The 22,730-nt window shown below is 39.2% G+C and overlaps 2 protein-coding genes across 4 annotated transcripts in view; one reads left to right on the top strand and one right to left on the bottom strand.

Moving 5' to 3' along the window:
• Positions 1-9,793, bottom strand: part of SIRT1 (sirtuin 1) — a 20,930-nt gene extending 11,137 nt beyond the window's left edge. The window contains exons 1-5 of one of the 2 annotated variants that reach the window (XM_021398081.1): positions 9,656-9,793; positions 6,815-6,931; positions 5,251-5,492; positions 3,954-4,106; positions 920-1,067 (exon numbers count right to left, since the gene is read on the bottom strand). In XM_021398081.1, coding sequence (XP_021253756.1) covers positions 920-1,067; positions 3,954-4,106; positions 5,251-5,463 — 514 coding nt within the window. In that variant the 5' untranslated portion in view covers positions 5,464-5,492; positions 6,815-6,931; positions 9,656-9,793. Of the gene's footprint in view, positions 1-919; positions 1,068-3,953; positions 4,107-5,250; positions 5,493-6,814; positions 6,932-9,017; positions 9,478-9,655 lie in introns of those variants that run through there. The other variant, XM_021398080.1, reaches the window with a different exon arrangement.
• Positions 9,781-22,730, top strand: DNAJC12 (DnaJ heat shock protein family (Hsp40) member C12). 2 transcript variants are annotated; one of them, XM_021398082.1, is made up of 7 exons: positions 9,781-10,351; positions 10,773-10,849; positions 14,304-14,409; positions 17,214-17,292; positions 18,602-18,741; positions 19,607-19,805; positions 21,580-22,730. In XM_021398082.1, the coding sequence occupies exons 1-7, from the start codon at positions 10,295-10,297 to the stop codon at positions 21,672-21,674; spliced, it is 753 nt and encodes a 250-aa protein (XP_021253757.1). In that variant the 5' UTR covers positions 9,781-10,294; the 3' UTR covers positions 21,675-22,730. The 2 variants fall into 2 exon arrangements, with proteins under 2 accessions (XP_021253757.1, XP_021253758.1); XM_021398083.1 differs by having other exon boundaries at positions 9,860-12,192.

Below are 22,730 nucleotides of genomic sequence, written 5' to 3'. Positions count from 1 at the left end.
TAATTTGGTATAATAATTAGAGAATGTTTGACACTGAAAATGTAACAAAATGATCATTTCAATGACGGAGTAATCCACAATATGTATCTGAGGTAAATCCCTGAAGTGACGGGACATTTTAAGATTTCAACAGAATGTATTCTAAATAATCAGCAGCTAAACTCTATTTCTTTACCAGACAATTTCCACACTGTGTTCTCTTACATGAATATAAAGAAGTACCAATTACAAGGTCTACGCTTGTAGATCTTCACTGATGCACAAAGACCACCATTTATCTTGCATTATTTATGAAAGTACTATTTCTGCTAGAAACGTTTCTGCTTTAAATACTTGAACTAACTCACAAAAAAAGAAAGAAAGGGGGAAAAAAAGGTAGCATTTTCAAGTTGTATAGTACACAGTCATGTAAGCAGCAGAGGCTCATGAAATACACGTGCCTTGGTCAAGCTTATCCTTGTCTTGTCCCTCATCTTCCCACTGACTTGGGGACATGGGTTTCCATTCATTCTCCTGTTGAATTTAAGAAGCATGGTGGAACATACCAAGAAACATTTTTAAAAGTAACTCTAAAATTCACTGAAGCTGTAATTTCAAATTAAAGAAAGATTAATGCATTTCATGAAATAACCCAATATATGAGAGTGTTGGCTACAACTATGAAATTGGGTCTTACTGGATGCGTCTGAAGAAAATGTTTCTCAGCCTCTCTCTCTCCGTAATGTTTTCTTTAGTTATTCTATTGGTAACAGTTTTACTTAGTATACTAAATACTATTTTAAAAGCAGAATATTTGTTTCTGAGAGATACCAGTTTAAGGAAAATATCAATGCCAATAGCAATTACCTTGTCACCTGCACCAGTAAGCATCATTCCTACTCATAAAAAAAATAAGGAAAGGGAAACTAAAATTACTGACCATGACATTGAATTATCCTTTGGATTCCTGCAACCTGTTCCAATGTGTCTATGTTCTGAGTATAGTTGCGAAGCAATTTTCCTTCTTTATCCATCAAAGCTATGAACTTGTGGCAGAGAGATGGCTGGAATTGGCCCGGATAGATTTCCTATGGAATTCAAAAGTACATTAGAAAGTGTGTATGAATACACAGCATCTTTATTCCAACTGTAGCAATTATGTACTCATTTTCTGTAATCATCCCCTTTGCATTTTGCCCTCTCTCAGATCCAACACTTCTTTCACCAGCTGAACTTCTCATCATACCACGATGAATTGCTCCTTGCAGTAGCTGGTACTTTGTTCTTCACGCAGCACAAGAACAAGGTCTAGGTCTTCTTCAGTTTTGAGAACTATAAAATGTGAACCGTTTTCTTCCCCTTCTTCCAAGTAACCTCACTATTTGTATTAGAAATGTGGTTTTACTGCAGTCAGACAAAAAAAATTCATGAAGAACTTGGATTCTGTTTTTTTGGTTAAAGATAAGCAGTTTTTATTCATCAACAGTACTGACAGCCATTGCTGGGCTCTCATTCTCTAGCAAACAGAACTACAGATTGGACATAAAGAAGAAGGCAGGTGGCACTGAGATGAGTTTTGCCAATTTATCCAGTTACAACAGTCATCAAGGCAAAATCAAGTGGCTTAGAAGAGCAATTCCACTGGCCTAGACAGACGCTCAGCCTTTCTGCTAAATCAAGGAAGAGGAGGTAGCCATTTCTAAGGCGTATATAGGAAGAAATGTGCACACTTTTATGGAATGATTTGATGTCTCCTCACAGTGAATAAAGGAGCACGCTAGAAGGAAAAAATGTGGGCACTCAGCTGATAGCTTCATATGGGGAACCTCTGCCTAGAGCTGCCCAGTCAGGCAGTACCTCTGGTTGCTGTGTGACAAGGAGGCTGGAAGCAGCAGCACTCTGTTGCTCAGGAGCACCTCTGAAGAGGAGGAGCTTGAATTCTAGGCCCTCTGCTCTCCTGTCATTCTTCTGCCACTGAACAGCAACTGGGCTGCAGTCTCATCTGGGGAAGTCAGGCCTTTGTACAGAAAGTAAGCAAGGAGAGGCTGCCTACCTTTACCAGCAGATACCAAAAGCTGAACCAAAAAGTTGAGCACAACAGTGAACTGTTATCTGTGTGACAGCTCTGCTCTCAGCGAATGCCACAGCCTAACCATTAACAAACAAAAGAGAATTTTTGGAAGTTTTTCCCCCAAATATTTCAAGTTACTCTTATTTCTGAAGCTATATAGGTCTTTGGATTTAAACTGCAGCACTGATCAACGTTTGCTCACAGTGGTATCACCTAGATTATGACTAGGCTGTTACACAATTACCAGCAGATGGTAATATGGTCCTAAGAGCTTTTCTATCTTAGTCTGAACAAGCAAGACATGCTCTGCCGCCAGTAACTATACAAATGAATATGGGATGCATGGGAGAGAATACTTATAGGAAATAAAGAAAGGACAGACTTTACACTGAACAAGTGGAAACAAGCACTTGTACAGAGGAATCAATAAAGCAGGAAGCAAGATGAGTTTACAGCACTAACAGTGAGAAAAGTAAAACTGACTAGAGAACTAGAAATGCACGTCCATACAGTGATAAAGGGTGGATCTCTTGGCACACATGTAAGAAGATACGGGAAATGAGGCAAAGCCGACAGTACGCATTGACAAGTACATTAAAAATAGAGCAGAGCCCAAGTACAATAGCTGTGCCTTAAAATGTATGTTCTAAAGTGAAAAATTCATTTCTGGGCCCAAGTATGCTAGCTGACTAAATTAGATACTGCTCTGACACAGCAAATAGCTTTCAGAGTTGCTATTGTGTTTCAGGGTTTTCTGTGTTCTTTTTTGTTGTTGTTGCTGTTGTTTATTTTTAATGCTAACTGAAATTATGTCAGTAAAAAATATCAGCCAAATCAAATTTTAACTGTTCTGGTAAAATGTCCACATAGGCAGACCTCAAGTAGTTGGGTTTTTTTTCCCCCCAGTATTAAAAAGTCAAGGCAATGTGTATGCTAATGGACATAAAAATACGTCAGAATTTGGATAGGGTGCTTTTGAGAAAGCCAAGCATCTAAGGAATGCATCCATTTCTCTTTTCCAAGCTTTGGATCAATAATAGAGCAGTAGTACAAACTGTGAGCAAAGGGAGGAAACAGTGAGCACAATTAGCAGTGAGGGATTCTCAGGAGTCCTTACAGGTCCTGTAGAAATACTTCTCTGATTTTGTATTTCCTTCTTGTCTCTGTGATGTCTTTAATTAATCTGATTAATACTGTGAATATCTCTCTGAAAACTGCTTTATCCTCCCTTGTAAGAAATGAGCACACTCCCTGTAAAAAAAGACTTCAATTTTTTTTTTTTTAAGATATACAGATCTTTGTGTCAGCTACATCAAAACCTGAAACAGGAACAAACTTATCAGTGCATGAAATTGCTTCACTCCTCCTAACCATAAAGCGGTAACGTGTGAATATATTGTATGACGTGAAACAGCATGCTACAGCACATCAAATTCAAATTTAGTTTTCCACATTACCTCTGTGCCTGCCAAAAGTTTCTCATTGTATTTTTCAGCAAATGTAGCTGCAGCTAAGAATTTCAAGGATTTTTAAAATTATGACAAAATGTTATTTATCCTTCCTGAAATCACAGAACCGTAAGAGGGTTGCATGCAGTGTAAACTTATAACAGGAACAGCCAAAATAGGCTTTAAAAAAATAAAATATTGCAGAGTCTTTTTAATAAGGCTAATACATGGTTGCACACAATGACCAACGTATCATCTCTGAGGATATAATAGTTTGCAAAGCCCTGCCCAAGGGGAGAGTCATTATGCCACTGAATTAAGTGTCTCATTAAATACCATCTTGTTGAAGAAGAGAGACAGATACCCTTTTGTTAACAGAGCAGTGCAAAATCTCATTTATGCATCTGAAGTATTTTTCTTTACTGACCAAGATAAGATCAATAGGAAAACCATACCTTTGCAAACTTAAAAAATGGCCTGGGATCCTTTCTGAAGTATTCTATATCAAACATTGCTTGAGGATCTGGAAGGTCTGGGAAGTCTACAGCAAGGCGTGCATAGATGCCGTCTCTTGATCTAAAGTCAGGTATTCCACAAGACACAGACACCTGAAATATATTTTTGCAATAAGCAAGACTACATACTGAGCTGTAAGAGCTACTATAACAAGAGCTACTATGGTACTATTTGGGAAACCATATCTCCATACGCTCACATACATTAAGAACAAAACCAGTCTGAGTTCTGTGTTGATCAAACCAATTTCCAGATCACAAGCGGGAGATACAGCACAGAAACCCAACCTGATAACCTGGTCCCAGAAACCTTTAGCACAATCCCTACAGGCAGTAATAGAACACCAGAACTTTCAGTACTGAAAGTCTTGTAAGAAGTGCACAAAGATTTGTTAATTTTTTTTTTCCTTTAACATGCTAAAGAAGTAAGAAAATAGAATCTCACTTCTGATTATAAGAATCCTCTGATAAACTAGCTGAGCACTGCAGTAACAGTCAGTAAAGACCAATTTATTGTCCCATGCTACCCCAGAATACTGTAACAAGAGAAGGGGAAACAGGTCTAGCAATTATAGGAAGAACACTGGGTAACAGAAGTAGCAGTGCTTTTCTGAAAAGCTGGTCTGAGTTGGATTAGTCATCTTTTCTGAATAGCATCTGTGTGCAACCAACAGAGGTAAAAAATGATCGACTTTCATACGCTATCTCATACGCAGGTGTAAAGCTGTCATTTCACGACAATTCGAAGTTTTGCTTAGTGAAACAGTGAGTAGCCTTATCATCATAGTGTGGCATCTTAGACGTAAAACTCTCTCATAAAAACTGTCTACTGAAGTTGAATTGTACTCTTACCCTTACTTTACTCTTACTTCAACCCCCCCCCCAAGTCTTTTACTCCCTCTAGTTCCATTAGACACTTTAAAGTCATTAGCTTTGTAAAAATAAGACTAGGATAGAAAATATTCTGGAATAGGTAGATGTGATTTTATTTTGTAATTATTTTGCGTGGAAGCAGTCGTTAAAGAGTTTAATAATATTTTTTGTCAGAAGAGAGATCTTGTCATTTCCAATTTTAGCTCCAGTCTTGCAGTGTGCATCATGCTCGGACAGCTGTACCTCCTCTTCCCAATTATTTGTTTACCAATGCTGCCACTGTCAGATTGTCTGTGTGCCGTAAAGCTTTGGATAAGAATTAACCAACTATATATTCTCACTCTGTCATTGTGGCAATACGTACCCCAGCTCCTGTCAAGACCATTATTTTTTTGCACTCTTGCAAAAGTTTGACTGCATCATCAATTGTATTAATATCTTTTCGTTTTTTCCTTTTTGGTGGTTCTGACAGAATGTTTATGACAATTTGCCACAGTGTCATATCATCCAGTTCAGGTGGAGGGATTGTTTCGGGGAGCAGGTCTTTCAGAATTGTCCGCGGGTCTGTACCTAACATGAGATGCTGCTGAACAAAAGTATAAGGACCTGAGAAAATTAAAAAACAAAACAGAAATTGACTAAGACAAGTATAATCATCATTCCATTTATTAATGCTCGCTAATTCATTTTATTAAACCAGTTTGATTCCTTGCATCAAAAACCCTGTATATCTTGGTCTAAACTCTGAAGTGATAGTATAGGTAGGGTTTTATGATTATTTTATGTTAACCCACGAAGGACTTTTTGGAAAGTCAGAGTAAAAATCACAGCTCATAGCAAGCTTAATGGCTCTTAGAAATACATGTTTAGCAACAAGATCTTCACAATGTTTCTCCACTGAATGGCTTAATTGGTGTTTTTCCAATGTTTCATAGAGTACAAACATACATATACACATTATAATGTATCACTAAAGACAAATGGGGCCTACCAATCCACAGGTTTTTTTAATCGCTCTATTATTCTAAAACTCATCGCTCATTATCTAAAACTAATGATTTCAGAGATGATCTTCTATAGCCATCAGCCTCTCCAGAAACACTCAGGAATGGAGCAGTAGCAGAAAAATATGTAGGTCTTAAGAAGCTACACTAAGAGGACCTACGCTAAAACTAGTTACATTACATATAAAGACAACCATCAGCAAATGCGTTTGCCTAAAAGGTACCAACAGTGAACCAGTAACAAGGAGATTGGTAAAGACTGGGTCAGATTTTAAGTAGAACGCTGCACTGCCATACTGTATTTTCTTGCTGCTATGTTCATCAATACTGGCAATGTGATTACTATGGCTTATCACATCTATGTGAAAGATGAGACTTGAAGTCCCAGCCCTGCTGGGCCCTGGAAGCCTGTCTCACACAAGTCACCAGTCACCCCAGCAGCAGATAAATCGCTCTGAGTGAGGGGAAAGCTTTGTACCCAATACCTATGCAACAGACAGATCTGCAGACTAGTAACACCCAAATGGATGTGTTACAAAGGACAGCGAGTCCTACAGATTCATCTGGCTAAAATCATACAAGAATCAGCTTCTTCATCCTTAAAGTAAGAGTAATACTATGTAAATGGGTGAGAAACATGGCAGTTTTATTTATTTAATTTAGTGAGTTTGTGTGTATACTTTTAATATGGATTATGGCAGCATTTCTACAGATAAAGCTGTTGACCGTTTTTTCTCAAAATACAATTCAAAGAGTTTAATTTCAAACCCCCTTAAATATCACACAGCATACAGGAAATAAATTAATTACTGAAAAATAAATAATTGATATTTTTTCTAACAATTTTCCAAAAAATTTGAAGATGAGGAACTAAGCAAGTGTTCAAAGGTAAGCAGCATCTAAGAACATTACATAGGCTTCTACCTATACGTGGTCTCGGGGTCCAGTCACTAGAACTTGCGTGTGAAGCTCTGTCATCTTCATCGCTATCACAGGAGTGGAAACCATTGGCTATGATTTCATCACTTACAAGGAAGTTATCTGCAAGACAGCACAACAATGACATTTACAAAACTTGAGCCAAGCAGCACAGTTCATGCATACTTAAACGTATCACAAAACCTAACATAGTAATTCACTGCATTCAACTTTAATAGTATACAATACACAGTTTCAACACTTTTTTTTTTTGAGCTTATTGATACATTTTCAGGCCTTTGATTTACTGCAGGATTTCTATGCTAATACTGGCATCAGTGGGCTGACATTCACATGAATGAGGTTTTCATTCTATAAAGTGTTGGTTACTAAGGTTATTTGTACCTTCAAAAAAAGTCAAGCGTTTTTAAATTACCATTATTTTCTCTTATTTTATCTTACACTTCTCACTTCACTCAGCTCTTACTGTGAAACTGGGTAAAATCAGTGTTCCACAACTTACAGAATAATCCTTGATGGGGTTTTAAGATCCCAGCATTTAAAAACACATACAAAACATGCAGTTGGATAGAAATGAGTTACAGAATTTTGCTGCACTGTTATCTTGCAGCTGAGTTGCAACAGCTGGCCACATACACACTTTTATGGTATTTCATTTATGACAGAAACACGTGCTACCTTGAACCACCTTCACTAAGTTTATCGTCCATTGTACCTTGCAGTTGGGTTTGGCTTCGAGCACTCAGCTAGTGGCCGTAAGCCAGAGCAACCCAATCTAACTTCATCACGTGCCCAGAATAAGGACTCTAGAGAGGAATGGGATACTCATTTCACAGCATGCAATACCAAACTAATGTTTAAGGTGAAAATCTACATTTTATTCTGAGAAGTTTATTAGAATATGGGCTACTAATTTTTTAAAATGATCTTTTTATTAATAGGCACAGTAAGTGTATTTATTTGTTGAAAATCTATAAGCAAATGAAAATAAGTCTCAGTCACAGTCTCTAGAGCAAAGAATTACTATAATCATTTCCAAACTCTATTTGAATGAACTCCTACAGTACTGAAGCTAGGTTACCTCACCTTACTCTTAAACAAAGGCCACCACAAAACATCATCCATTTATAAACATAGGCTGTGTTGTCAAATTTGTTTAATTGGTTGGATAAGTAAATGGCAGAAATGATTCTGATTAAATTGAAAAGGGTAGAGGACAGTCATCTGCTTTCTACACTTGCTGTCCTGTTCTGAGAACACAGGTGCTCTTGTGACATTATGTCTTATTATGATTTTACATATTTACAGCATCGCATATATCTCCTAGGAAAAAATTTACGAATAAGAGAAATGTCAATTAACACATATCAGTAAGTGCGAAGCCTACGTTCTGCTACAACAACCTTTATGTCTGCTATGTGAAGAGTCAAAATCTGCATCATTAAAGACTCATCACATACAGGTCACATCATCATAGATTTATAAAATGTGACAGGCTAAAGTAACAGTTTAAACTGTAACACTCCCAAGGAGTTGTCTTGATTCCTCAAAGGAATAAAAAGACTTCTTGCCAGAAACAGCCAGTACAAACCAAAACACATCTGAGGACTGGAGTAACTTGAGGAATAGCCTTCACATAAGGCATATGTAATAGAGATCACTTCCCAGGCAAAGCACAGTATCTTACACCTTTTTAGGGACTCTTCACAAAGCCTCCAAACCTGTCAGTCCCAATAAAGCAGACCAAGCTCTGTGCTGGTAGTGCCCAAACCGTGCTCAATACCCATCTGCAAAGACACCTCCCCGAGGGTACAGCACTTTGTGCTTCAGCTGCTGAAGCTTAAGACTAACTCGAAGCTACTTAGAGAAGTCCACACAACCGCTCCTGTCCTTTCCATGCAGGTTTTCAAGAAGCAGAAAGTAAGTACCCACTGTCAGGAGATGGGGCTTACAGCTGTCATTTTTAATAGCTTGCTGCCACAGACGATCTCAGCAGCGAGCACAGAGGCTATCTCGCCCCGAGGCCCGGCACGAATACCGCCGGCCCTGACGAGCCCCGATTGGACCGAGAGAAGCCCGGGGCACCGCGGCTGACGGGGGGCAGCCGGGCCCGGGGCCTCCCTGGGCCCCCGCGCGGTGCGAACCGCGCTGCCCCGGGGCGGGACGGGGGATGGGGTCGGGTCCTCACCGGGCTGCGGGGCCGGCGCTTCGGCCGCCCCGTTTGAACGCTGCGCCCGCCCGCAACCAATGGCCGCCTCCGCCGCGTCTTCGCCGGGCGCCGCCTCCGCCCCCTCCCCCCGGCCCCGCTGCCGCGGCTGCGGAGGCGGCTCCGCCCGGGCCAGGCCCCGCTGCACGGCCCTATTGTCCGCGCCGCTCCAGCTCTCCGCCATCGCGCCGTCCTCCTCCCGCGCCCGGCCGCCGCCATCGGCGCTGACGGCCGCCGCCTCGCCCGGAGGTTCTGTCGCGGCGGCGGCGGGCGGCGGCGGCACCGCGGTCCGGTCCGGGCGGTGGGCGGGCGGCGCACCCCGGCGGCAGACGCCGTCTTCCGAGTTCAGGCGCTGGCGCTTGGGCGCGGGCTCGGCGCTCTCGGCCGCGGCGCCGGGGCCGCCGTCGCGGGGCCGGAGGAGCGGAGCCTCCCCGTCCGCCATCTTGGAGAAGCAACCGCCGCCGCCCCCCTCCCTCCTTCCCTCCCGCCCGGCGCAGCGCGCAGCAGCGCCGCCGCCACAGCCCCCTCCCCCACCCCCAGGGAGCGATTTAAACCCGGCACGTGACCGCGCCGCCGCCCACGCGGGCGCCCGCCCCGCGGAGGCTGCAACAACAACAAACCGGGTCACGTGAACGGGGAGGCGGGGAGAGGGGGCGCGGCTTGGATCACGTGGCGTCCGGTGCCGACTCGGCCCTCGCGCGGACGGGCCTTCTGGTCACGTGGCCGTGCGCCGCCTGGGCGGGGTCGCCGCTTCGTTCCGCTCGCTCGAAGGGGCGGCCGTCGCCTCCTCCGGTGGGTGGAGGCTTGCCGGGGTTCGTTGCAGGAGCGCGTTCTGTCGACGACGGTGCTGCTGGCAAATGGCGGCGCCGTGGGCCCGTCACTGGTGTCGGTGTCACGAAGTGGTGGGAAAACTCCGGGCTTCTCAGCAGCTTTCTCCTGAGCGGGGTCTAAAACTGCGAACGTCTCCCTCGCGAGAATTTGGTGTTTCCTGGCACAGGCTGCGCGTTGCAAATGCTCTTTGTTGCCGTATCCGAAGCTGGCCGTGCCGCATTCACAGTCTCGTTTTCACGTTGCTCGTCCCTGACGGGGTGCGCAAAGCTCGTGGCTGTGTTGATCTGGGGTCTTCCGCTACACAAACGGTAGACGCTGAACTGCGAGCCACTGCTGTCTGAGCTACAGCGCGCAGGTTTTCTTAGGCATGCCATCACCTGCCCGAAGTTCCGCCTGGACGAAATTTGGCCGCTGTCCTGGCGGTACCGATGCCCACAGCCCCGCGGCTGCAGGTTTCCCGTCAGCGCTGGGTGCTGCGCACGCAGGTTAGGGGGGGGCTGATTCCTGGCCTGGGCCCCTCTGCAATGCAAACAGCTTATAGTTATTAGATGTCAAAGTTTCTTTTACTTGTGACTTCATTTTTTTGCCTGCCTTGCCTTTCTTTTCTGCTGTGGGAGTAGAATTGACTATGAAGGTCGGTGTGACTGACGCTTTGCGTTTGTATCTTTTTGTTGATGCACCTTGCAAGATATGGTAGTGGATAGACAAATTATTTTCTTGCTTTTGTAGACTATTTGAAATATGGAATTTCAGAGGACAAAATTTTGCACTGGGCACAGTTCTAACACGAACAGTAGGGTCCCGCATAGTAATTTTTTTTTTTTTTAGAAGTGCAATGAAGGAGGCTGAGAGAGCTGCCCCCTAGAAAAGATGCCTGTTGCTCACTTTCTTTCTTGTGCTTTGCAGAGTTCCAGTGGAAATACCAATGTGAAAGATACTCAAGAATGTTTTAATTTCTTCAGCTTGTATTCCTTGCTGTATAGGTAGGCACAGAAACGTATAATACATTTGTTTTATTTTCTCTTCTACAATGATGAATTAAAACAACTTCAGACAGGTGTGCGAAGTATTGGCAGAACTGGTTTTACATCATCCTCTCATTTGTTTAGTTGTTCTGAACTGATAGGAGTCAGTTTGCTTTCAACAACAATAACAAAATCTGAATTTTTAAAGGAGAAATGTTGCCTGTCTTTTGCATCTGCTTTTGTTATATTACCTACTAGCACAGAAATCTCGATCTAAACTTCGTGGATATAAGTTTCAGTATTTTGTTTAATATTGCTGCTTAATATCACCAACTACTTGCATAATAGTTCTAGTGACTTTAATACAAGCAAATCTCTAACTTTGGTGACAAGACCAATATTAGACAAGTAGAATTTCTCCCTTGCAGATGTTGATAACATCAGCTGTAAAAATCAATACTTCTGGTTAAATTGCATATACCATTTCTCATGCTTCGCATATATCAAAACAAGTTATGAAGTAACAAGATGTGAATCAGAACAGTTCTATCATTGTCTGCAAATCTGTACGCAAGCATTCTTTTTCTGTGTTGAAGCTGAGGCAAGAATCAGATTTTTAGGCATAAAAAGAGAGGTGTTACTTTAATAATGGTATTTGGATGCTTATTTATGTGAAGACCGTGCTCTAAGAAAGAGACCGTATAACTGGCACAGATGCACGATGCAAAGCTTTCTGTGAAGCTGTTGGTGAGGGAATGAATCAAGGATCCTTAAGCTGACTCTAACCTTGCAAGCATTTACACATGCAATGATGATGATGCAGTAGTTGCCCCTATATTGGGACGTCAGTTTGGCAGTGGTTGGGTCCTCTTCTGTTTCTGCATTTCTGAGTGTGTGCCCATCTGAAGATGGAGCATGCAGAACTTATTTGAGTTATGTTGTGCCTTGAATTCTGTGTGCTCTGTCCTTGGGAAGCAAAACAACTCAAGAAGATTGAGAAGAACTGGTACTAGAAGATCTCATGTATTTTATGGGAATAAATTGAAATACAGATCTCCAGATCTTCCTTGTTCAAGTCCAAAATGGCTATTTAAATAAAACAAGTGGATGGCAAGCTCTCTGTTACACTGAGCCAGGGTTTAGTTTCGCTCCTGACTCTAAACAAGCAACGCAGTTGATTACGTGTTGGGAATGAGCACAAACATTTTGTTAGTGGCTGGGTACAGAGAACAAATATGAGATTTCCTCACTTTCTGTACTGTTTGTACACTCTGTCCAACTAACCAAAACATGTGAATACACATACATTATGCCATCTCCTGTGCTGTGATTGCCTTTCAAACAACGCTCATCTCCTGAAGGTAATCTTTATATTTTTTATATGTGGGTTCTCTTCCTCTCCCTTTCTGATGATGTCTTGCTCCATGAGTTGTTCCGGTAAGTCAGAAGGAGCAGCAATTGACTATGCTACTATGCTGTATTAATATTTTACAGCTTCTGTGCTCAAACTTTCAAACTGTGCAATGGGGGTGTTCGGATCCCAAGCACTGGAAATCCCTGGGAGAAGGGAATACAAGTATGCCCACTGCTGTGGTTTGGATTGAAGCCCTTGTTAATTCCATCTGAACAGAGTATAGATGGGAAAACTCCCCGTGAACAATAAGCTTGCAAGGCTCATTGTTTTGTTAGCTGAATCCGGCTCTTGGACCTGCAGTTCACTTTGTGGCACAAAAAAAGGCCACTGAAATCTGGAGGGAAAAAGGGTTAAAAAGATCCTTCCCTTTCACCTTATGCAAATATGCAAAAAATACTTGGCCAAGAACAGTATGTCAGGAGTGCTGCGGGGGATGTGGAACAGCTGTTTGTTTTTTGTCCTCCCTCAAAGTACTATCTATTTAAATATTTACATGATCTCTTGCTAAAAGGCTCTGCTTTCTTCATATACTTTTGTGGTTCATTATTAAGTTAGGAATGGAGAAGAGGGAGAGATTTGGAACTGTTAATTCTTCCACTTTGTTGAAAAAATTCTGCTGTTTTATATACTCTGAGAAATACGCTGATGTTTTCTAGTTATTTTAAATAGTTTCACTGAGGCCCATGCATTGCTGTTTGATACTGCTGCTTCATCCTTTCATGTGCTTTATATATTTTATAATCTTAACAGGCTATCTGAACATACAGTAAAATAAGAACTTTCAGACAATACAGCCTTGAAGTAGCAGATAATTACGTAGATAATTTCAGAAGATTAATACTGTACGTAATAATAACATAGAAAAATCCATAGCAGTTGTAAATGTGGGGATTATATATTCCGTATTTCTTAAATAGTTCTGAACGGCCACTAGGTCCTTCGCTGCTTCACATACACCTATGATAGCTTTGATCATACCCTGTGTATCTATTTTGAATAGACTCTCCTAGGTCTCTGCATTTAAGATTGTATAAATATTCAAGGTAATGTAAGCGTTCATTTAAAGAATCAGCAGTACTTTATGACTTTAAACATCTTGCATTACAAAGCTCTTGAACGGGAAAAGTGAAAAGTACAGCTCCTTAGGCTCCAGTGGAAAGATTCCAGTGAGTGGTTACTGTTACCACTAGGTATCACCTTTTAAAAGCAATAGACCTAGGAGAATACAGTTAAATGTGAATGTTGCCTTTGTCAGACTGAGGCCTTGATCATTAATTATTGTTCAAATTAAAATGTATTTCACTTCAAAGTCAAGTGAGTTTTACAAAGAAGGTGTTGTGCACGTGATACAAGCCTTTAAGATGCAATTTGAAATAACTTTGTGGGAACTTCTTTTGATAGCAGACAGTAAGTATTTTATGCTATCTTTTCATAGACTTAATTTTGACAGACATGCAACTGTACAAAAGCAGTGAACTGTTTGGTTTTGAGTAATAACATGTATGTATGCTAGATACCCTTCACAGGCAAGGATTTACCTTCTCTGTTGAAGAAACTGACAGAACCAGAAGATTTGGCAAGGTTGGGATTTCATTTATGGAAGTGTGCAACCCAATAATCATTATTTTGGAAGAAATCACTTAAAAAATAAAGCAGAAAATATCTTTTAGAATATGTAGGCCCTGGTGCATAAGAGCCTCTCACTGACTTTAACTGGCTATTTGCAGAATCTACATCTCAAATACAGCTAGATTTTACTGAGAATCCCAAACTGTTTTCAGTTTGGAAGAGACCGAGAGTTCAGTGTTGAAATGACTTGGGTGACTACAAATCCCAGGGAGCATTGCCATTAGCAGGTTTGTGCAAGCGGATTGGCATCCTGCAGGGACCAATGGCAGGCAGAGAATTCAAGACAATTCATGTGTGTCAGCTCTCTGTATTAAAAAGCGCTGGAGAGAGCTGCAGACCTGTGTGGAAATCGCCCGTTTCCCTGGGCTACTTTTAAACCTATTTGTGAGCTGTGTATTGATATTATATTTTAAACCCACTGTGCCTCAGCTTGAAAAAGCCTGCTGGGCTAGCCCAGATGGATGCAATTTTGAACTGCAGACCGGAAGAGTTGGAAGATTACTACAACTTGCTAGGATGTGATGAACTATCTACGGTAAGAGCCTTTCCTGCCTCCCCTCCAAGTTAATAACGTTTTGAATGTTCTTGTGTATCTACAGGGGGGATTTGAAATTGTTAATCTCTAAAGGCAGAACTATTTGAAACGCACTGCGAAGCTCCTTTCTTGCCACTTTTATCTTTTCAGAGCTCCCTCTGCAAAGCTCAGTTTTCTGATCTGTGTGCCAACGTTCAGATCTTAGAATGAGGCTCATATTAAAAATGTCTCATGAAACAGGATTGTATTACAGATACAAATGAAATTATAGCTCATTATACAGTTTAGTTCAAGATGTGATATGGTTTTAAATTGTGAGCCAACTGCATAAATTTGACAACATGCAAATAACGTATTGGAATACATTTACAGTTTTAAAGATGAAGAAGCTATCTATATGCAACTAACTGAAAGTTCAGAGCTGTTGGTGACTGACAATGCTATTGAGTTTCTCAAGTATAGCCTATTGTATCCCTTTTTCATTTTTAAAAACTGTATTCATTGTTGGGAAGAAAAACAAAAAATATCTTTTTTATTCATCATGTTATAGATTTTTAAATGATAATTTTAATGACTTACAACTAGATTTAGAATTTTTGTTGTTGTTGGCAGATGCATACTTTAGGTTGAGAGCTATGTAAGCTGTTGATGTACGATTTGTGGTTAAACAAATACTCTTCTTCCTAAAGATGTCCATGTAATGTTTTCGGTAGCTTGAGATAGTGGTATACTACTATTTTTTAATCTAGCTGCTGGAATTGGGTTCAGATTTTGGAAAGGGAATTTTGATTATTCTGCTGTAATGAATGCTAAATTCAGGGTGGATAAAAGCTATATTTTCCTCAGTAAATTTAATCAAATGCTTTCATTTGTTGTAGTAGTCAAATGCTGGTCACATTTATGTCACTGAAAGTCAGTCAGTAGGCATCCTAGGTCTACTGCAGAAGGTAATTTAAAGCTTTCCCTGAGATAACTTCTAATATGATGTCCCAGCAGAGGGCAGTGTTAAAGTTCATATCTAGGCTTGTTTTGCAGATGCTATTTCTCATCTCCTAGCTAGCATTAATTCCTTATGGGCTTATTAATTAATGGATGGTTCGTGCACGTGTGATAATGATTTTTCAAATTGCTTCAAAATGAAATTCTAAAGGTGGAATAATTGCCAATGCATCCTGAAAAATAATCTGTCAAGTACTATTTATTGAGAGAAGCAGCAGATGTTACAGCATTATTTTTGACGTGGGAGCATGAACATACTCAGTTGACTGAGTACTGTGATTTCTTCTCTCAGGATGGTGTGCATGACTACTACTAGCATTTAAAAGAATTTGAGGCATTACAGATATTTTGCAATCACACTGATTTCTATAATGCATCAGGTATTTGTAATGGTACAGGCTTCTATGCTCCCTTCTTTAGGCCTATACAGAAGCAAATTTACTCTTGCACACTCCCAGTTGTAGTATTTTCATGCTCTGTGCTAATCTGACCTCGCTAAATTTAAACCACAAATAGTTTCAACTTTTTCAACAGCATTTCTCTACATTCAAGGAAAAGAAAATACATGTTCATTCTTGGCTTCTTGCAGAATTGAGCTCATAGACACCTAGTTCCTCTTTGTACTGGAGAGGCTGAGGTGATATTTATTGTATATCCCTCATCCAAGAACAGTGTTATTCTAGTAGGTACAGGATAACTTTTTTGGTAAAATATATCACTGATTTTTTTTTTTAAATGTAAATAGAATGAATTTTTGTATAAACTTCACATAACCTTTTCCCAGCATACAACCACAAAATCTGGCCAGCTACTTAAGTGAAATGTAATTTTGTTTTACAGAAAAATGATGTTGTAACTTAGTTTTAAAATATTTTATATACATTTTATATGGACATCAGAGTTTGAAGGATGAGGAATTTATGTGAACAGCTTTTCTATCATGGGAAAAATAATAGCTAACTGATATCTCAGGATGAATTGTTGTCTAAGCTTGAGATATAGAATAGTATAAAGAAATTTTGGCTTCTGAATTGTAGGAAGAAACAAGATGCTATGAAAATCTGAAAATTTGAAAATCAAACCCTAACCCCAACTCATGTGGTTTCCTGTGCCTTGCTAGCTGTTAATATCTCTTTGCTTTTCCAGAGGTTATAATACCTTATGGCATTATAAAATGTGGGAACTTGTAATTAATTTAAAATAATATATGTCAATATTCGCATACTGATTACAAACATATTCTATTCCATGCCAGCCTTTGCCCAGAAAATTAACTTGACAGGAAGACTGTGAATTGCTCTTTGTCTAGCTTTGTGGTATCCAAGCTAGATAACCCATGTGGTTCTGGCTAAGTTTCCTGTGCAGAGGATGCGGAGAAAGCCACCCAAGTCCACACAGTGATCTTCAGCAACACAGAAGGTTGTTGATTCTTCAGTGAGATTTTGTGAAAAGCTAGACATGATTAAACAAAGTGAAGAGCAACCAAAGGGGTACATTTTGCCTTTGTGGTCAAAAGTGAGGAAAGATCATGGCATGATCCTTCCATGTTTTTCTTAAAGCCAACTCATTACATTGGATGAGCAAGTTTCACCAGAACAAAAATAAGGATGAGCGCGTGGATAATGAAATCAGTGTCACTGACAGATAGGTTGTTGTTGCCTATTTTGCTTGTACTAAAAGTTTGTGAAATGAGTAGGAAAACAGTCTTTCAGCATTCCTTGTTGTTCCTCCCAACCTCTTTCAAAGAGCAAGTTTGAAAATCTTTTCTGTGTGTTTACTCACTTCAGATATGATACCCTGTTTAGGTTGAACAAATTCTTGCAGAATTTAAGATTAAAGCCCTTGAATGTCATCCTGACAAACACCCTGGAAACCCCAAAGCAGGTATGTATTTTTCTCTGTTTCAAAATAATTTATCTTCTTCTAAGATAACTAAAATGACTAAGACATTAAATTCAACCTTAAAACCTTGCTAAATATTCTTTTGCCCAGTGCATTTTAATTGTCATGTGTATTGAGCATATTGTCTTTAATATTCTGTTTCAACACTTGCACGCTCTTAGGTGGTAAGAGCAGGAAGCCACTTGTTTTTATTTTTTATTTCTAGGACTCTTCTTTCTTTCTTTCTAATTTCTTAATTTCCTCCTTCCTTTCTTTCTTTCATAATTTCTTCCTTTCTTTAATAATTTATTCATATGGTAGGAATCCAGAAATTGTTTATGGCGTATAGCCCTTCCTAGACCGATGAAGCTGGACTGCTTCCAAGCCCAGTGGCATTCCAATGTCACACTTACGTCAACTAGTTCATTTATGTCCATGAACAAGATCATCAGGAAAGTATTAAATGTACTTTAGTTTCTTTTAGTGTAATTTAATTATTGGAAATAAAGAGAAGCCAGCACCACGTGAGTAGCCATCTGTTTGCAGAACATCAGCTAACATCTCAATTAAGCACACAATTCACCATATCCAAGCCATACCTGTGATGTCTAAGCAGCACCTGAATTATTTGGAGGCAATCTTACCCACTTATAACCAAAAGACAGCTTTAATCAATGGTCACCTTTGTCTGAATAGTTTATATTCTTGCAACTGTTCTGATCATAATTATGGTCCCAACTAAAAACTGGCTGTAGAATTATCAAGTATACTTTTCATTTTGGTTAATGCACAAAGCTTTTCATTTGGATATTTCCTAAAGGTTTAACTATAAACTGAACAACATAGGCTACCCACTGGTGTGAGTTTGACCTCGTCCACACTCCCCTTGGGACAGCAGAGCTTTGGACTTAGTATATTTCAAAATAAATCTAATTTGTAAACTCGAATAAATGAATAACGATAGTAATAGATCACTGTAACACGGGTGGGTCTTAGATAGATCTAAATCTTTATGACCTTTCTACAAATAGTAATGTGCAGCTGCATCCTTAGTAGCCATTTAATGAAAAATTATCCCGTAGGGAAAAGTAAGAGCTCTCATTTGTGCAGTCAGGTATCAGAGATAACATTTTAGCGTATGTGGAAAAGCTACCTAATTAAATGCACAAGTTAGTTAATTTGCACTATATTTAGATTCCTCTATGTGCTTGTCAGTTCTGCTTGTCAATTTAGCTTGTACTGCTGGCAGACCTGAATTAATTTCATTGAAAACAAGTATTGGCTTTAGCATCTTTTTTGGGTTGTTTTGTAGTGGAGAATTTCCAGAAGCTGCAGCAAGCTAAGGAGGTTCTTATTAATGAAGAGAGTCGAGCGCGCTATGATTACTGGAGGAGAAGCAAAATCACAGTTCCTTTCCAGCAGTGGGAAGCCCTGAGCAGCTCTGTGAAAACGGTTGGTGTTGTCTGAGCATTGAGAGAGGAGGTAGGGCTGACCCAGGAGAAATGCTCCAGTGGCTGAGGGTGAGCTGGCACAGCCCTCCAGTGTTAGGTTTTAGGAGTGGTGCAGAATGATTTCTAAGGAAACTCAGATAACATTGGAAGGCTATAGAAGACCGCTCATAGTCGGGTTTTAGGCTATTAGTTTTACAGTAAATTCTTCAGATTGCCACTTTCATGCATATTATCTACACATTATAGCTTAGAAATAGATGTTCTGAGGAATGATTTCCCTGCTAATCTTGCTGGTGTGTTTCTACTAGATTCTAATTCCATGATGTTTGATTATTTTCTGCATTGTTACAGTGCATGATGGTTACAAATCCACATGGTCAGATATTTAGACAGGTAAATAAATGTTTCCCCTTCCAATCCTACCTGCCTCAATTCTGCTTACTATTGATGTTTGAGAGCCTCTTTAGCTGAACCATCATGCCTAACTGTTTGATGAAAGTATCCCACCAAGCACAGTTCAGTTCCAAACAGAAGTCATACTGCAGATTTCAATAGTAAAAGCTTTCAAAAGGGATACTGAAGTCAAAGGCAGCTTTGAAATTGGAAACAGAAGTCACTCAAGCCCTCTTAAGAAGCGTCTCTAGTCATTTGGCATACATCTAGGTTTTGTTCTTTGTCCTTGCCTGACACAAACTATCTTCTCAAATGCTATTTGGAGTATGTTACCATGTTTCCTTATCCAGTTACCTGCAAGCTTCTCTAGAATTTACTTTATTACAATATAGGAAAAATAGAAAAAATCATTCAGTTTTTTTTTTTAAAGCATAGAAATTGATACATTGTTTCTTATTTTTACATTTCTGTAGTCAATGCACTGGGCTGTCCAAAATAAGAAGGATCAAATGCTGGAAGCTCCTGACTTGAATAATAGCAACAGCTTAACTAATGAGATTTGGACCCAGAAAACTGAAAACAATGAAGATGGATTGTCTGATGGGAACAGGGAGCAAGATGTTGCAATTCCTGATGTAAAACCGCAGTCTTCAAAGAATCCAGACTCCCCAAGTAAGTAAAACCAGCAGTTACAGAAGATTGCAGAACACTGGACCATCTGAAACTGAGGCTTTTATTGATGAGGAATTATTCTCCAGAATAATGCATTTGGTAGCTTTTTTTATGTGGTTTTGGATTGGGATTTTGTTGTAGCTTTTAGGGTTTTTTTTTTTTTGGTTTTTTTTTGTTGTTGTTCTTATTGCTTCTGAAACTTTCTGGCCTTTCTTCCTCCCTGACCCTAGTTTCTTTGCCTGCTAGTTAGTAAAAACAGTGTTAGTTATTATTAAATCAAAATGGAAAACTCACTTTTCCTGCTAGATCAGAGTGGGTAAATATAATAAATTATTTTCAATGATTAAAAAAAAAAGCCCGAACTTTAAAACATATTACATAAAACTTTTAGGTTCCTTTTTTTTTTTTCTTTAAATACAGCATTCAATACTTATGCACAGTTTGCATCTGATGAGCTCATGAAGATTAAAAATTGAGGCTTGAAGGCTTCTTTTGTATTCTTTTTAATAGTGCACACAACGGAATAAATGCATATTTCAAAAACTATCATCTGGGCAGTTAGTATTTCCTGTCTATTTTTAGGTTAGTATATCTGAACCAAATTTAACTTACTACAGAGGCCACTCTCTGTTCTGTTTGATACTTTAGAAGTTTCATAATGTTAGATATACATTATCAGAGAAATATTATTAAACAAAATCCTGTCATTTCTTTCCAGCTTGATTGAACAGGGAATTAAAATAAACTGGTAGGAAACAAAAGTTAGTTTAATCCCAATCGTTTGTAGAATGCAGAAAATAAAGTTCTACAAACAAATGTTGGTGAGACATAACTAAAAAAATGTAGTTTTTAAAAATAATAATCTATAACATTATACTATTTGACATTTTAGGTAATTAAATCAGCTTTGTACTCAAATCCATAGATTTGAAGGTGAAAAAAGCAAACCCATGAAATGCTTACTTAATGTATCCTGTAGGCACGCATGTAAGTTAATATATGTGAGCATCATAATGTATTTATTTTTCAGAGCCTATATGCATAACTGTGTTCATACCTGATGTTAGGATGTTGATAACTTTCTTTGGTTTCATCCAGGAAAATTTGTAATATTGGATACTCATTTTAAATGGAGATAGATTTGGTTTCTGTTTGCTAGTGCATAAGAATTACAGATTACAACTCAACATGCACATTTCAACCTGAATAAAATTATTTAACAATAAGTCAAGTAACAAGTTTCAGCTTTCTGATGTAGGAAGATCACATTTTAGTATTCACAGCTAATAGATCATAAAAATATAGTTCTGGGCCTTAAAAAAAAAAAAAAAGTAGGTAAGGGCCTGAAAAACTCCTCAACTCCCTTGTGTGTAGGAAAAAATCGATACACCTTCCGTTCAAGCTGCTGCCTTTTGTATACTTGGAGATTAATCCTATCACCTTTTCTGCCTCCTTCTTTAGATTAAGCAAGTGCTTTTTGTTCACTCTTTCATTCTAAGTTCTGCTTTTCAGAGTTCTCATAATTCTTACTGTTCTCCTTTGGACTCTTTCCAGCTGATACATATCTTGAAATTTGGTATTTGCTTGAGTTCTTTTTCAAATAGTGCCAAGAATGCAGAGGCTGTCCCTGCTACCTGCTAGTCAAGAGCACTTGAAATTGACCAATTTTGGACTTGCTTTTTTGGGGAAGATTAACTATTATTATTTAAAGCAACGTAGTATTGTAAGTTTGTAATAATTCACTTACCTTTCTCTCTCTTTCTTTTCCCCCCAGGATTTTCAGAGGCAAACTACTGGCACTTACGTTTCCGCTGGTCAGGGGATGCCCCATCAGACCTTCTGAGGAAATTCAGAAACTATGAGATCTAAAATGCAAAATACACAGGAGTGTGAGGTCATCTGTTCAATAATTCAGTATTTTTTTTTGCTGCAGTTTTAAGTTATTTGTATTTTGTATTTGTTCATTGTGATTTGAACATTGTTTGAATAAATGTTGTCTTAATACTGATCTGTTAATGCTATTTCTATGAGCATTACAGGTGGAGGTCTGTTTTTAATAAGAAGGTTGAGTAAGCAAAGCCCTTTTCAGTATTGAAGTAGAGTGACTTGGTGTAGTTATCTAATTTCTTATATACTGTTTCTTGTGCTTTTAAATATTGTGTAGTATGTAATATTTTTTTGGTTTTGTGATAAGAACGTATGCTCAGTAGAACCAAAAATCAATGCTAGATTCCAGGATATTACGCTATTAAATGACAATCTTCCAAAAGCTATATGACAATGAACTTAAAACTGTGCTTCTAAACTGTGTACTTCGTTTCTCTTCTCTACTAGATTGTACTTACTGCAGTGATTTGTAATGCATGCACTCACAGTACTTCTACAAGCTTAACTTGTTGGACAGTTGTAATTTTACAATATAAATGAAATAAGAACCTTATTATTATCCGGAAGGTAACCATGGCGGATCAAGCACTCTCAAAACTTACTTGTGTTCTCTCTTAATAAGTAAGCTTTTTGCACCAACTATTTGTTTTAGAAGGCAATTTCAGAACCTCACTTCATTGGATAGAAACTCTTCTTGTTAAGATTTGTTGGTGGGAATCTGATACTTCTTGTACATATGGCAGCATTGTCCTAGCTTATAGTTACTTTCTTCCCTTCTGTGGCCTCACAGACAGACATACAAAATCCTGATATGACCCTAACTATGAAGAATCAGGCCAGCCAGCACTAATGTGTTTAAAATCTTACATGATAAGTTTTTGAAATGTTGAGTGACTTCTCAAATTCTATGTTGTGTGTATTTTGCATTTGCTTTCTTCTTTGTAATCTTGACTAGTATGTCAGCTTACTGACATTGTGTTCTTATGTGGGCAAGTAACTCTGAAAGCAACAAATAAAACTACGTACGTACAAAAAGAA

This window comes from Numida meleagris, chromosome 5 (assembly GCF_002078875.1).
Source record: "Numida meleagris isolate 19003 breed g44 Domestic line chromosome 5, NumMel1.0, whole genome shotgun sequence".
Taxonomy (NCBI): Eukaryota; Metazoa; Chordata; class Aves; order Galliformes; family Numididae; genus Numida; species Numida meleagris.
The sequence above is the reverse complement of the archived record's forward strand: the minus strand, read 5'-3'. Positions and strand labels throughout refer to the sequence as shown.